We start from the raw sequence: 15,282 nt of genomic DNA, 5'->3' as shown, positions 1-15,282 counted from the left end.
CTAAAGGTGCTCTTTAGAATTTGGGCCCCTTTGCGCACCTAGGCTGCAAAAAAGTGTCACACATGAGGTATCGCCGTACTCAGGAGAAGTCGGGCAATGTGTTTTGGGGTGTCTTTTTACACATGCCCATGCTGGGTGAGATAAATATCTCTGTCAAATGACAACTTTGTATAAAAAAATGGGAAAAGCTGTCTTTTAGAGAGATATTTCTCTCACCAAGCATGGGTATATGTAAAAAGACACCCCAAAACACATTGCTCAACTTCTCCTGAGTACGGCGATACCACATATGTGACACTTTTTTGCAGCCTAGGTGTGCAAAGGGGCCCACATTCCAAAGAGCACCTTTAGGATTTCACAGGGCATTTTTTACACATTTTGATTTCAAACTACTTCTCACACATTAGGGCCCCTAAAATGCCAGGGCAGTATAAATACCCCACAAGTGACCCCATTTTGGAAAGAAGACACCCCAAGGTATTTTGTGATGAGCATAGTGAGTTCATGGAAGTTTTTATTTTTTGTCACAAGTTAGTGGAATATGAGACTTTGTAAAAAATCATCATTTTCCGCTAACTTGTGACAAAAAATATAAAATTCTAGGAACTCGCCATGCCCCTCACGGTATACCTTGGGGTATCTTCTTTCCAAAATGGGGTCACTTGTGGGGTAGTTATACTGCCCTGGCATTTTAGGGCCCTAATGCGTGAGAAGTAGTTTGAAATCCAAATGTGTTAAAAATGCCCTGTGAAATCCTAAAGGTGCTCTTTAGAATGTGGGCCCCTTTGCCCACCTAGGCTGCAAAAAAGTGTCGTACATGTGGTATCGCCGTACTCAGGAGAAGTTGGGCAATGTGTTTTGTGGTGTCTCTTTACATATACCCATGCTGGGTGAGAGAAATATCTCTCTAAAAGTCAACTTTTCCCATTTTTTTTTATACAAAGTTGTCATTATAGAGAGATATTTCTCTCACCGAGCATAGGTATATGTAAAAAGACACCCCAAAACACATTGCCCAACTTCTCCTGAGTACGGCGATACCACATGTGTGACACTTTTTTTGCAGCCTAGATGCGCAAAAGGGGCCCAAATTCCTTTTAGGAGGGCATTTTTAGACATTTGGATCCCAGACTTCTTCTAACGCTTTAGGGCCCCTAAAATGCCAGGGCAGTATAAATACGCTTTGGCCAAAATGTACACCAATGCCTCATTTAACATCCAGTATAGAGGCAGGGCAGAGTGCTGGTTGCAGAGTGCTATTGCATGTGTTTTTACGTTTGTATCTGTATTTCGCCATAGCAATGTGCACCTGCATACAAGGTTGTGCTGGCTGAACCCCCCACATTTTTTTCTTTGTAGTATATATTGGAGGTGTGGCGATCTCCATATAGTCATGCACACCTGACCAGTTAGTATGCCCTGGAGGCTGGTTTTAAAGTCAGTAAAAAACTGAGTCTGCTTATATAGCACCTACCAGTAGCCATTTGGCTCCAGGAGAAGTATATAGTGGGCTCAGCATGCATGATGGTACTTGCATCCCTGGATCCAATGAAAACTACTATGGCACCGGACTGGGTTAAAAGCAGAGTGTGCTTGGCGTGCATGCTGTACCTGCACTCCCTGGACTTTGTGTGGCTGTCATGGCCCATAACAGGTAGGAACTAGTGTTAGGGACAACTCATGGAGGCAACCTTGATGTGGTGAGTGACTTATTATGCTTTGGCCAAAATGTACACCAATGCCTCATTCAACATCCAGCATAGAGGCAGGGCAGAGTGCTGGTTGCAGAGTACGATTGCATTTGTGTTTTTACGTTTGTATCTGTATTTCGCCATAGCAATGTGCACCTGCATACAAGGATGTGCTGGCTGAACCCCCCACATTTTTTTCTGTGCAGTATAAATACCCCACATGTGACCCCATTTTGGAAAGAAGACACCCCAAGGTATTCAATGAGGGGCATGGCGAGTTCATAGAAGATTTTTTTTTTTTGGCACAAGTTAGCGGAAATTGATTTTTTATTTTTTTTTCTCACAGAGTCTCCCTTTCCGCTAACTTGGGACAAAAAGTTCAATCTTTCATGGACTCACTATGCCCCTCAGCGAATACCTTGGGGTGTCTTCTTTCCGAAATGGGGTCACATGTGGGGTATTTATACTGCCCTGGCATTTTAGGGGCCCTAAAGCGTGAGAAGAAGTCTGGAATATAAATGTCTAAAAAATGTTACGCATTTGGATTCCGTGAGGGGTATGGTGAGTTCATGTGAGATTTTATTTTTTGTCACAAGTTAGTGGAATATGAGACTTTGTAAGAAAAAAAAAAAATCAATTTCCGCTAAAATGTCTGAATGGAGCCTTACGGGGGGTGATCAATGACAGGGGGGTAATCAGGGAGTCTAAATGGGGTGATAACCACCCTGTCATTGATCACCCCCTGTAAGGCTCCAGTCAGATGTCCGTATGTGTTTTGAGGATCCGCGGATCCATGGATCGGATCCACAAAACACATACGGACGTCTGAATGGAGCCTTACAGGGGGGTGATCAATGACAGGGGGGTGATCACCCCATATAGACTCCCTGATCACCCCCCCTGTCATTGATCACCTCCCTGTAAGGCTCCATTCAGACGTCCGTATGTGTTTTGCGGATCCGATCCATGGATCCGCGGATCCTCAAAACACATACGGACGTCTGAATGTTAAAAAAATTGCATCTACAGCCTGCCAGCGAACGGTCGCCACTGGCAGGCTGTAGATCAGCTAGTTTACCTGCACTTCCTGTGTGCGCGCGTTAACAGGAAATCTCGCGTCTTGTGAGATGACAAGCCGGCGCGTCCAGGAGGAATAACAGGGCCGCTACAAAGACGCAATCCTGCGTGCGGCGGTCCTGAGGAGGTTAAGGGTCTGAACGTGGGCATAGCAGTATAGGGAGAGCTGGTAGGGATTATCCTCAGCTTCTCACCTAGAAACTTGTTTCTTTACTTTTCTGTGTATCTGATATCCTGTCCGCCGTGACCGCGGCACATTGGTTGGACTGCCATGAAAATCAATTGAAAGTGCGAGATACGGATGCCTGAGAAGAAGATCTCTGGGAACTTACTCTCTTAATGTATTATGTGTGGTCTCTTTCTTTGTTTCCCTGTATTTTTTTAGAAATGCAAAGTGAAGAGGGACATTTCATCTGTTGCTGCTTCCACTGATGGGACTTTTACGAATATAGAAAATATGTTGGTTCCTCTGTAACAGGAGCATGAGTAGTGCACTACAAGTGCAACTCAAGAAGAGTTTCTAATTCATATCTTTCTCTTAAGAGCAGTTATATATTGCAAAGTTATATATGCTGTTTCAAAAGGTGGGCATTCGAGTTAAGGGCACTTTCACACTAGCGATTTTCTTTTCCGGCATAGAGTTCTGTCACAGGGGCTCTATATCCTGGAAAAGAACTGATCAGGCATGTCCCCATGCATTCTGAATGGAGAGTAATCCGCTCAGGATGCATCAGGATCTCTTCAGTTCAGATGTTTTGACTGATCAGGCAAAAGATAAAACCGTAGCATGCTGATCAGGGAGTCTATATATATAAAACTGAAGACTTGCCTGAATGCCGGATCTGGAATTTTTGCCCATAGGAATGCCAGATCCGTCCTTCCGGCCTGCGCATGCGCAGATCGGTAAAAATGTGAAAAGAAATACAAGACGGATCCGTCTGTCCGCATGACAAGCGGAGAGACGTATTCATTCTTGCAATGCATTTGTGAGACGGAACCGCATCCGGATCTTTCTCACAAATGCTTTCAGTTACATCCAAATCGGCGGATCCGGCGGGCAGTTCAGACGACGGACCTGCCCCTGGATCACACTGCCACAAGTGTGAAAGTAGCATAAGGAGAGCCCTAGGGAAGAGCTGATTAAAAATTCTTCCTGTTGGAATAAATCTGTGAGGGGTTTTGGAGGGAAAGGGAGGGGAGGTACTCACTCCAACATAGGTATAGGGTTATCATCACATTATATGTAGAATCACTTTTATGGTTTATATCAAGACTATGACACGCATGACTAGGATACTCAGCTGGAATGTGAGAGGTATGGCTGACACGCGCTGGCGTCATAGTATTTTCAATTACTACTGCGTTTTCAGCCAGCTATCTGCTGTTTACAAGAAAAGCACCTAACCAAGGATACATTACATTGGTTAAAAAAGCTTGCTCATGCGGTGTTATCCTCACATTCCAGGGGAGTAAGTATATTAGACATAAGGACATTAGATTTGAATGCATTAAGGAATATTTAGAGGAGGAGGGAAGATCTGTTTATCTACTATGCAATGTGGAAGGCATTCAGATGATTGCATTATATATTCCTCCGCCGTTTGCGGCGACCCTGCTGAGAGTGATCCTTGAGTATGTGGGAAAATATTCTGGAATTCCGTGGATGTTGTTGGGAGATTACAACTGTACACCGGATGATTGGATGAACAGATGTAGGGTGGAGGGATCTGGAAGATCCCCGGGTGGATCGGCACTGTGCAATATCATCACAGAGGTTGGTTTACTGGATGTATGGAGACTCAGGCACCGACAGTACATAATTACTCATGTAGCTCGTCCATATTGCACCTTATCTAGAATAGACTTAGCACTGGTGAATGATGGGATGTTTCCGATTGTTAGTTCCTCCGATTATCTCCCCAGGTCGATTTCAGACCATTCCATACTGGAAGTGGAGCTGGACATTGGGAGGGCTAGAATAGGGCCGAAAATATGGAAATGCAATGCAGTTTGGTTGCAAATTCTGGGGGACCTGACAAATATGACTGTATCCCTTAAAGAATATTTAACTTTTAATACAGGCACGTCGTCTCCTCATACGGTATGGGATGCTATGAAAGCACATCTGAGAGGGCTATTGATTAAGTCCATTAGTGCACATAAGTATAGGTCTAAAGCAGAGGATGTCAGGATGCACAGGGAGGTTGAGGAGGCGGAAAGGGCGTTTGGGTTAACGCCTACCCAAGATACCAGTAGGGCATTAAAAGAGGCGCAGGAACAATCTTCTGAAGGTCACAGACAGAAAACATACCTTTTCTAAACAACGCACATAGAAGGTGAATGTGAAGGACACACACTATCGGTTATTTCCAGGGCTCAGCAAGGTTCTTCATGCATTGTGGAATTGTTTGATTCTCGGTGGAGGTTGTGTACAATTACAGAAGACAGCCTCCTCTTTATATGCCTCCACGACTGCCAATTCTGAGGAGGAGATATTTATATTTAACATTGCACACCACATGGAATTTTTTTCCATCTCCCCAATACATCATATGCAATATTAAATGGTGGAATTAGAAAATGCTAATTGTCCCACAAAAAACAAGCGCTCATACGGCTATGAAAACTTCGAAATACAAAAGTCCTGGAAAGGTAAGGAGCAAAAAACGAAAATGCGAAAAACCCTCCGGGGCAGAAAGGGTTAACGGTAAGGTTTAAAATATAAGTCATGAACATAATATGTCTTCCTAAACAGGATTTATTAGATGTTTTATAGAAGCCGTTATGCAACATCTATTAAGCTTTTATATCCAAATATATAACCTGAAATGAAAACAATGTCTATGACCCAGTGATATATTGTTTCATTATATTGTGGCCATATGGCTTCTCTCTTGTGTGACTTCACTAATGACCCCTAATTATGGCTTTAGAAGCAAAAACATTTTTCTTATTCTGAATGCAGCTTCTCTCCTGTGTGATTCCTCTTATGTTTTAGAAGACTTGATTTATCTGAAAAACGTTTCCCGCATTCTGAACATGAATATGGCTTCTCTCCTGTGTGAATTCTCTTATGTTTAACTAGATCTGATTTCTGTGTAAAACATTTCCCACATTCTGAACATGAATACGGCTTTTCCCCAGTGTGAATTCTCTCATGGTGAACAAGATATGATTTCTGTGTAAAACATTTCCCACATTCTGAACATGAATACGGCTTTTCCCCAGATATGATTTCTGTGTAAAACATTTCCCACATTCTGAACATGAATACGGCTTTTCCCCAGAGTGAATTCTCTCATGGTAAACAAGATATGATTTCTGTGTAAAACATTTCCCACATTCTGAACATGAATATGGCTTTTCACCAGTGTGAATTCTCTCATGTGTAACAAGATTGGATTTCTGTGGAAAACATTTCCCACATTCTGAACATGAATATGGCATCTCTCCTGTGTGATATTTTTCATGTATAAAAAGATCTGATTTCTGTATAAAACATTTCCCACATTCTGAACATGAATATGGCTTCTCTCCTGTGTGACTTCTCTCATGGTAAACAAGATATGATTTCCGTGTAAAACATTGCTCACATTCTGAACATGAATACGGCTTCTCTCCTGTGTGACTTCTCTCATGTATAACAAGATTGGATTTATGTGTATAACATTTCCCACATTCTGAACATGAATATGGCTTCTCTCCTGTGTGACTTCTCTCATGTATAACAAGATTGGATTTCTGTGTAAAACATTTCCCACATTCTGAACATGAATATGGCTTTTCCCCAGTGTGAATTCTCTCATGTAAAACAAGATATGATTTCCGTGTAAAACATTTTCCACATTCTATACATGAATACATTTTCTCTCCTTTGTGTCGTCTTCGGTGTGTAGAAAGTCCTGAGCTGTTTGTGGATTCTTTATCACAATTAAACCATTTAATCCCTTTCTGACTTGTACTTGCGGTAACAATCTGTGATTGGTCCGGAGAAGGTTCCTCATAATTAGGAGGATTATATGACAGATCTGTACTGTGAAGTCCTGGATGTACATTAAGGGTAATGAGGTTTTCTCCTGAAGAGCGCTGCAGGATATCTTCATCTAGTGGTAACATGACATTTTCACATTTCTTACTGGGATTTTCTGTTCAGATAAAAATGAAAATTTGTTTTAAAGTTTTTTTGTGTGCAAACTACAGAGTAGACAAACTGATAACATTCCAATTCGTCTGGAAGTTGATCCAGCAGGAAGGAGAAGTGTTCATTCATTTGGAATCCATTCCTGACTTTGGCCAAAAAACTGCACTTGTGATCCCAGCCTTACAAAGCTTCTATAACTTCCTGACAAAGTCCAGGATTCTGGTTTACACCCGGTCATGACTTTTGTTACATACAGTAAATAATGACTTAACAGAACCAGAAAATTTGAAAAGCCTGGCCATGTCTGGAAACGAGCCCTGCTCTCTGCCAACACATTTTGCCTTTCAACAGCAACTAGACATCATATGAATAAAACAAGAGGCATCATGGTTGGAGCTGGTGAAGTGGGGCATCATGATTTGTAGCTGGTGGGGGGACATTACGGTTTGGAGCTGCTTTGCTGCCTCATGGTCTGGACACCCTGCAACCATTGGGTAAACAACTGGGCAGATTTACTAATCCTGTTTAAAACGTACAGAGTAAATCTAGAGATGCTCCACATTTATCACAGGAGCTTGGGCTGGAGGACAGACCTGCTGCACAGCTACACAAGTCTGTCTACCTCTATACCACTTAGTGCTTGGCTTTTCTGTCACAATGGAGCATTGTAAGCCCCGCCCCTGCAGAACCTGCCTGTTGTTTCTATATGTGGAACCTTAAAATCCCCCCTTTTTGGACAGATTATAAGAGAAGCGCAGATCAGTCACTGGTTATCTACCAGCAAGTTCACACAGAGCAGATCAGCTGCAGACATTTCTGTGACTGTCCCGCTGCCCTGAATGTGGCTTGTAATAATCCATGCACCTGCTGCAGAAACAACCCAATACATGGACATGTCTACAATAAATGTGCCCTGTGTGAACACGCTCTAAGGGTCCATTCACACGTCCTGTTTTTTTTTCATCCTGAAAAACGGTCCGTTTTTTGCAGATCTGTTGTTCCTGAAAATGTTTCCGTATGTCATCCGTTTTTTGCGGATCCGCAAAAAACGGGAGCATGTATACATTTCAATAATCAAATAAAGTTGTTTGGATTTCTTTGAAAAAAAATTGAAAAAAAATAATAATAATTTGTTATGTGTTTCCAGGAACGGAATCCGCAAAAAACGGATGACATACGGAATGACATCCGAATGTCATCCGTTTTTTGCGGATCCATTGACTTTGTATTGTACCAGGATCCGATTTTTCAGGACAAGAATAGGACATGTTTTATATTTAAACGGACATGCGGAACGGAACAACGGAAACGGACAGCACACATTGTGCTGTCCGATTTTTTCCAGGACCCATTGAAAATGAATGGGTCCAGATCTGGTCCTGATCTGTTCCTGAAAAAACGGAACAGATCAGGAAAGAAAAAACGGACGTGTGAATGGACCCTAATGCAGCTGGAACATTCTGGGACATGCAGTTACTGCTAGAAGTCACACGTTCAGTCTGAAGGGGATGAGCAGATAATCGCTTAAGTGATGGACAACATGGTCACATTTAGCAATTTAAAGCCGATGCCGGACAAGAATTTTACTACAAATTTTTTCACATTTTATTGAGACACCAACGACTTAGGCTACTTTCACACTGGCGTTTCGGTTTTCCGTTTGTGTGATCCGTCATCGGCTCTCAGCAGCGGTCAAAAACGGATCGGTTTTACTCTAATGCATTCTGAATGGAAAAGGATCCGCTATAAGAGGCTGGTGCTCCTCCATTACATGTCACTGCACACACGTGTATACACTGCACATGACGGCTCTTACCTTGTGATATAAGAGGCTGGAGCTCCTCCATTACATGTCACTGCACACACGTGTATACACTGCACATGACGGCTCTTACCTTGTGATATAAGAGGCTGGTGCTCCTCCATTACATGTCACTGCACACACGTGTATACACTGCACATGACGGCTCTTACCCTGTGATATAAGAGGCTGGTGCTCCTCCATTACATGTCACTGCACACACGTGTATACACTGCACATGACGGCTCTTACCTTGTGATATAAGAGGCTGGAGCTCCTCCATTACATGTCACTGCACACAGGTGTATACACTGCACATGGCGGCTCTTACCTTGTGATATAAGAGGCTGGAGCTCCTCCATTACATGTCACTGCACACAGGTGTATACACTGCACATGGCGGCTCTTACCTTGTGATATAAGAGGCTGGAGCTCCTCCATTACATGTCACTGCACACACGTGTATACACTGCACATGGCTGCTCTTACCTTGTGATATAAGAGGCTGGTGCTCCTCCATTACATGTCACTGCACACACGTGTATACACTGCACATGACGGCTCTTACCTTGTGATATAAGAGGCTGGAGCTCCTCCATTACATGTCACTGCACACACGTGTACACACTGCACATGACGGCTCTTACCTTGTGATATAAGAGACTAGTGCTCCTCCATTACATGTCACTGCACACACGTGTACACACTGCACATGACGGATCTCACCTTGTGATATAAGAGGCTGGTGCTCCTCCATTACATGTCACTGCACACACGTGTATACACTGCACATGACAGCTCTTACCTTGTGATATAAGAGGCTGGTGTTCCTCCATCACATGTCACTGCACACACGTGTACACACTGCACATGACGGCTCTTACCTTGTGATATAAGAGGCTGGTGCTCCTCCATTACATGTCACTGCACACACGTGTATACACTGCACATGACGGGTCTAACCTTGTGATATAAGAGGCTGGTGCTCCTCCATTACATGTCACTGCACACACGTGTATACACTGCACATGACGGCTCTTACCTTGTGATATAAGAGGCTGGTGCTCCTCCATTACATGTCACTGCACACACGTGTACACACTGCACATGACGGCTCTTACCCTGTGATATAAGAGGCTGGTGATCCTCCATTACATGTCACTGCACACACGTGTACACACTGCACATGACGGCTCTTACCTTGTGATATAAGAGGCTGGTGCTCCTCCATTACATGTCACTGCACACGTGTATACACTGCACATGACGGCTCTTACCTTGTGATATAAGAGGCTGGTGCTCCTCCATTACATGTCACTGCACACACGTGTACACACTGCACATGGCGGCTCTTACCTTGTGATATAAGAGGCTGGTGCTCCTCCATTACATGTCACTGCACACACGTGTACACACTGCACATGGCGGCTCTTACCTTGTGATATAAGAGGCTGGTGCTCCTCCATTACATGTCACTGCACACGTGTATACACTGCACATGACGGCTCTTACCTTGTGATATAAGAGGCTGGTGCTCCTCCATTACATGTCACTGCAGACACGTGTATACACTGCACATGACGGCTCTTACCTTGTGATATAAGAGGCTGGTGCTCCTCCATTACATGTCACTGCACACAAGTGTATACACTGCACATGACGGCTCTTACCCTGTGATATAAGAGGCTAGTGCTCCTCCATTACATGTCACTGCACACACGTGTACACACTGCACAGGACGGCTCTTACCTTGTGATATAAGAGGCTGGTGCTCCTCCATTACATGTCACTGCACACACGTGTATACACTGCACATGACGGCTCTTACCCTGTGATATAACAGGCTGGTGCTCCTTCATTACATGTCACTGCACACACGTGTATACACTGCACATGACGGCTCTTACCTTGTGATATAAGAGGCTGGTGCTCCTCCATTAGATGTCACTTCACACACGTGTATACACTGCACATGACGGGTCTTACCTTGTGATATAAGAGGCTGGTGCTCCTCCATTACATGTCACTGCACACACGTGTATACACTGCACATGACGGCTCTTACCTTGTGATATAAGAGGCTGGTGCTCCTCCATTACATGTCACTGCACACACGTGTATACACTGCACATGACGGCTCTTACCTTGTGATATAAGAGGCTGGTCCTCCATTACATGTCACTGCACACACATGTATACACTGCACATGACGGCTCTTACCCTGTGATATAAGAGGCTGGTGCTCCTCCATTACATGTCACTGCACACACGTGTATACACTGCACATGACAGCTCTTACCTTGTGATATAAGAGGCTGGTGCTCCTCCATTACATGTCACTGCACACACGTGTATACACTGCACATGACGGCTCTTACCTTGTGATATAAGAGGCTGGTGCTCCTCTATTACATGTCACTGCACACACGTGTATACACTGCACATGACGGCTCTTACCTTGTGATATAAGAGGCTGGTCCTCCTCCATTACATGTCACTGCACACACGTGTATACACTGCACATGACGGCTCTTACCTTGTGATATAAGAGGCTGGTGCTCCTCCATTACATGTCACTGCACACACGTGTATACACTGCACATGACGGCTCTTACCTTGTGATATAAGAGGCTGGTGCTCCTCCATCATGGCCTCCTTGTACAGGTCCTTGTGTCCTTCTATATACTCCCACTCCTCCATGGAGAAATAGACAGTGACATCCTGACACCTTACAGGAACCTGACAACACAATGACACCGTCATCACCCAGACCCCTCCAGTGCTGTTACTGCAGAATTTCCCAGCATTCCCAGCAGTGTCACCTCTCCAGTCAGCAGCTCCATCATCTTGTGGGTGAGTTCTAGGATCTTCTGCTCATGTATCAGGGGGTGAGGGGGAGGCTCTGTGATGCGGGGAGGGGTCCTGCTCCGCCCTCCTGACTCCTGGAGATGGATGATGGGAGTCACACAGTCCCCAGATGTCTTCTTCACTATTGTGTACTCCTGTGGATGGAGAGAGACACTTAGGGAATAAACCCTTCAGGGGCCATGTGCTCTCCTCCGGCCCTCTCCTCCTGGTACAACGTGCCTACTTACCTCCTCATGGCTCCTACAACATGACTATTGGTCACTGGTCACATGATACATCACTCACCATATTGGGGGCTGATCTTCAGGTTCTCATCACTTGGAAGGTCTGGAGGCCGTTCTCCAGGACCCTGGACTCTTCCTATCACTTCCTATGATGGATTCTCCTTCCCGATGTCTGACTTGTTACAGAATACAATAAAGAGGAGAGAAATCTAGAAAAGTTTACCTCTCCGCTCAGCAGGGAGATGATCTCCAAGGTGAGGTCTAATATTCTTCTGCTGATCTCCTTCCTGTCCATCCTTGGTGGTCATTCAGGAGAAGAGGAGAGAACTGGAGGAGCTGGAGGCTTCTAGTACTGCAGGCGCCTTTATGAGAAGAGGAGAGGAAATCATCGAGGGGACAAGACCAGATGTCACCTCCAGAACCGCACTTCCTGAGCCTGGAGGGGCCCCGCTTCTCAGAGCCCCCACCACATGGATTCCAGGGGCCCAACATGGAGATCTCTGGTGGCTCCACAGGAGATAAATGTCTGATAGATGCAGGTCCCACCTCTGGGCTGTGCTCAGCTGTGTCCAGAACTCCTAGAGAAGAGGCTGGAGAGAGCTGAGCTCAGGCCGGGCCCCGCTCCATTCATTCTCCTCCTGGAGGCAGGGGCCCCTCACCAGGACAGTCAGGGGCCAGCGAATGATGACAACCCCCACTATCCCCACTACTACTCTCCCATCAGACTAAGCTGAGGAGCGGAGAAGGATTCCTTGTGTGTAATGGAGGAGAATCTCCAGAGGTGACATGTCTGAGCTCTCCACCACACTGTCTCCTCACAGCTCATCTTACCTGCAGGCTGGAGGAATGGCTGATACCAGAGAGAACAAGAGCCCTGACTACGACCAGGACCTGCCCAGTATCTGCTGCACTGCCAGAGCTGAAGGACCTGGGGTGACGTCACCGTCATGTGATCAGTGCAGGAGGCGGGGCTCAGCAGTGTAGAGAAGTGGTGGGTAAGGACCTGGGGTGACGTCACCATCATGTGATCAGTGCACGGGGCGGGGCTCAGCAGTGTAGAGAGGAGGTGGTGAAGGACCTGAGGTGACGTCACCGTCATGTGATCAGTGCAGGGGGCGTGGCTCAGCAGTCGAGTTATATAGAGTGGGGGAGGGACGTGGGTTGGGGTGATGTCACTATCATGTGATCAGTGCAGGGGGCGGAGCTTTCTATGGAGAAGGATCTGTAGGATTGAGGATTTTTTTTCTCTATACATCTAAGGAAATGCTGGGAGTTGTAGTTCTCTGATATGCTTTCATAGCAGTGTGGATTTGGGGGAATTGTATTTCTCTAGTTTAATTTGTTATGATAACAGCCTGGACAGGCTGGGAGTTGTAGTCATTTTCTCTGCTATACTATAATGACAGCCTGGACATGTTTGGAGTTGTAGTTCTTTTCTCTGATATAATGACAGGCTGGACATGTTGGGAGTTGTAGTTCTTTTCTCTGATATAATGACAGCCTGGACATGTTGGGAGTTGTAGTTCTCTCTGTTTCCTGCACATGATTACGGGGCGGCCATCTTTCCTGATGCTGAGAGCAGCGTTTAGAGAGATGGTTTATAGCAGCGACATGGACTATGGGCACAGAAGACAGGAGAGGATTGTGGGCATGCTTTGTGCACTGAGCAGAGGCCATTGTGCAGGGAGGGGGAGGAGGTAAGCTGTGACACTGATTGTAAATGGTGGATCCTGTGTTATCTATACTGAGGTGTTAAAAATGATAGAATTAGTCTCGCGTTGTATCTCCTCCTGTGAGCGCTGCAGGTCCCTTGTGAAGTGGGTTCAGTTCACACCAGACGCAAAAAGCAAGAAGAACGGACGGCGCTGCTCCTCCAAGATCCACAAGCAGATTAGATCCTAGACGGCTCCTCCTCCGCTCCTTCTCCGTGCTGCCAAACACTGCTTCTCGTGTGGATTGCGGTACGGCTTCTACACTTTCCGCGTCCTCAGCTTCCCTCCAGGCTCTTCTCTTCCCCTCCAGATCCCTCTATACCATTCGGACCCCTCCAGACTCTTCTCTGCTCCTGCAGACTCCTCTCTGCTCCTCCAGACTCCTCTGTTCCCCTCCAGACCCCTCTCTGCTCCTCCAGACCCCTCTGTTCCCCTCCAGACTCCTCTGTTCCCCTCCAGACTTCTATGCCCCCTCCAGATCCCTCTATAACATTCGGACCCCTCCAGAACCCTCTTTGCTCCTCCAGGCTCCTCCGTTCCCCTCCAGGCTCCTCCGCGCTCCTGCAGACTCCTCTGACCCCCTCTGTCACCTCCAGACTCCTCTGTCACCTCCAGGCTCCTCTGTTCCATCTATGGAAGCTTCTAGAAGGTTCCCATTAAAAAATGTAATGCTCATGGAAGCCAAGCCCTGCAGGACTAGGTAGGATTGAAGTGGCTTCTGCTTGTCCCTGGTCTTCTTCAGGACTCGGGAACGAGAGGGATGGGAGAAAAAATGTAGACCAATATTATCCAGCAGGTAATGGATAGACCGTCCAGCTCCTCAGGATAATCAGCCGTAATCTGATGAGGCCACTTCTTTTGTACCTAATTCTTGAATAAGGAGGAAGGAACTTCTCCAGATGAACCAAACATTTCCTTGCAGACAAGTGGTCTTCTGCTACATCAGTTCAGATTTTTCTAAACACGTAGAAGGATTCTAAAATGACTGTCCAGAGAGTTTGAATTCTTGTCCCAGACACAGAGGAGGTTACAGTGCAGAGATTATGTCAGATATGGCCCAGTGGACCTCCTGGATTGGTGACCAGGTCTACAATTCTTATTGAACTGTACAATGTGACAGGCTGGAGAAATGACTTACCTCCTGGTGAATGGCAGTTATCCTGTTGACAAGGTTATGGACATTGCTTGAGTGTCCAGAACAGATCCCAGGATCTTCAGGTCAGGGGACAGTCTGAGATGAGACTAAATTCATGAGAAAGTTGTGCTGCTTGAGACACAGGGCCGGCGTCAGCACCCGGCATACCCGGGCAAGTGCCGGGGCCCACTGTTCCTTAGGGGACCCGCTCGTTTCCGCGTTTAACCATTTTTACATACTGTTGACAGCGCTGCTGCCGCCTGACAGGATCTCCAGGCGGAGCGTCAGTGTGTGAGTACAGTGGGACACAGACTGTCAGCGAGGACTCGTCTCGGAGGACACAGGGGCGGAGGCCGAGCTGATCAGAAGATTCAAGACAGCAGAGCAGCCGAGCCCAAGGAAGGAAGCCTGGAGTCTTATTAGAATTCAGGGCAGGGGAGCAGACCAGTAACATGGCCGCGGGGCTTATGTTCACCAAGATAAAGGCTGAAGCCAATCATTGAGCCGAGCACAGAGGACATGGACAGACACTAACTATTACCAGGTGCTGCTCCGCTCAGTGAGCACAAGCCTATAGAACACAATGTAAACTCCTACAAGAAAACACCAGACGCAGGAAACCCGTTATACACT

General features: G+C 45.9%; 1 protein-coding gene across 1 annotated transcript in view; it reads right to left on the bottom strand.

The window, feature by feature from the left end:
• Positions 1-5,514: 5,514 nt before the first annotated feature.
• Positions 5,515-15,282, bottom strand: part of LOC122930544 (zinc finger protein 420-like) — a 35,199-nt gene continuing 25,431 nt past the window's right edge. Inside the window, exons 6-8 of the mRNA XM_044284019.1 lie at positions 11,326-11,380; positions 6,000-6,913; positions 5,515-5,856 (exon numbers count right to left, since the gene is read on the bottom strand). Of these exons, the coding sequence (XP_044139954.1) occupies positions 5,719-5,856; positions 6,000-6,913; positions 11,326-11,380 (1,107 nt within the window). The 3' untranslated portion in view covers positions 5,515-5,718. The remainder of the gene's footprint in view (positions 5,857-5,999; positions 6,914-11,325; positions 11,381-15,282) is intronic.

Source organism: Bufo gargarizans, chromosome 1 (genome assembly GCF_014858855.1).
Source record: "Bufo gargarizans isolate SCDJY-AF-19 chromosome 1, ASM1485885v1, whole genome shotgun sequence".
Classification (NCBI taxonomy): Eukaryota; Metazoa; Chordata; class Amphibia; order Anura; family Bufonidae; genus Bufo; species Bufo gargarizans.
The sequence above is the reverse complement of the archived record's forward strand: the minus strand, read 5'-3'. Positions and strand labels throughout refer to the sequence as shown.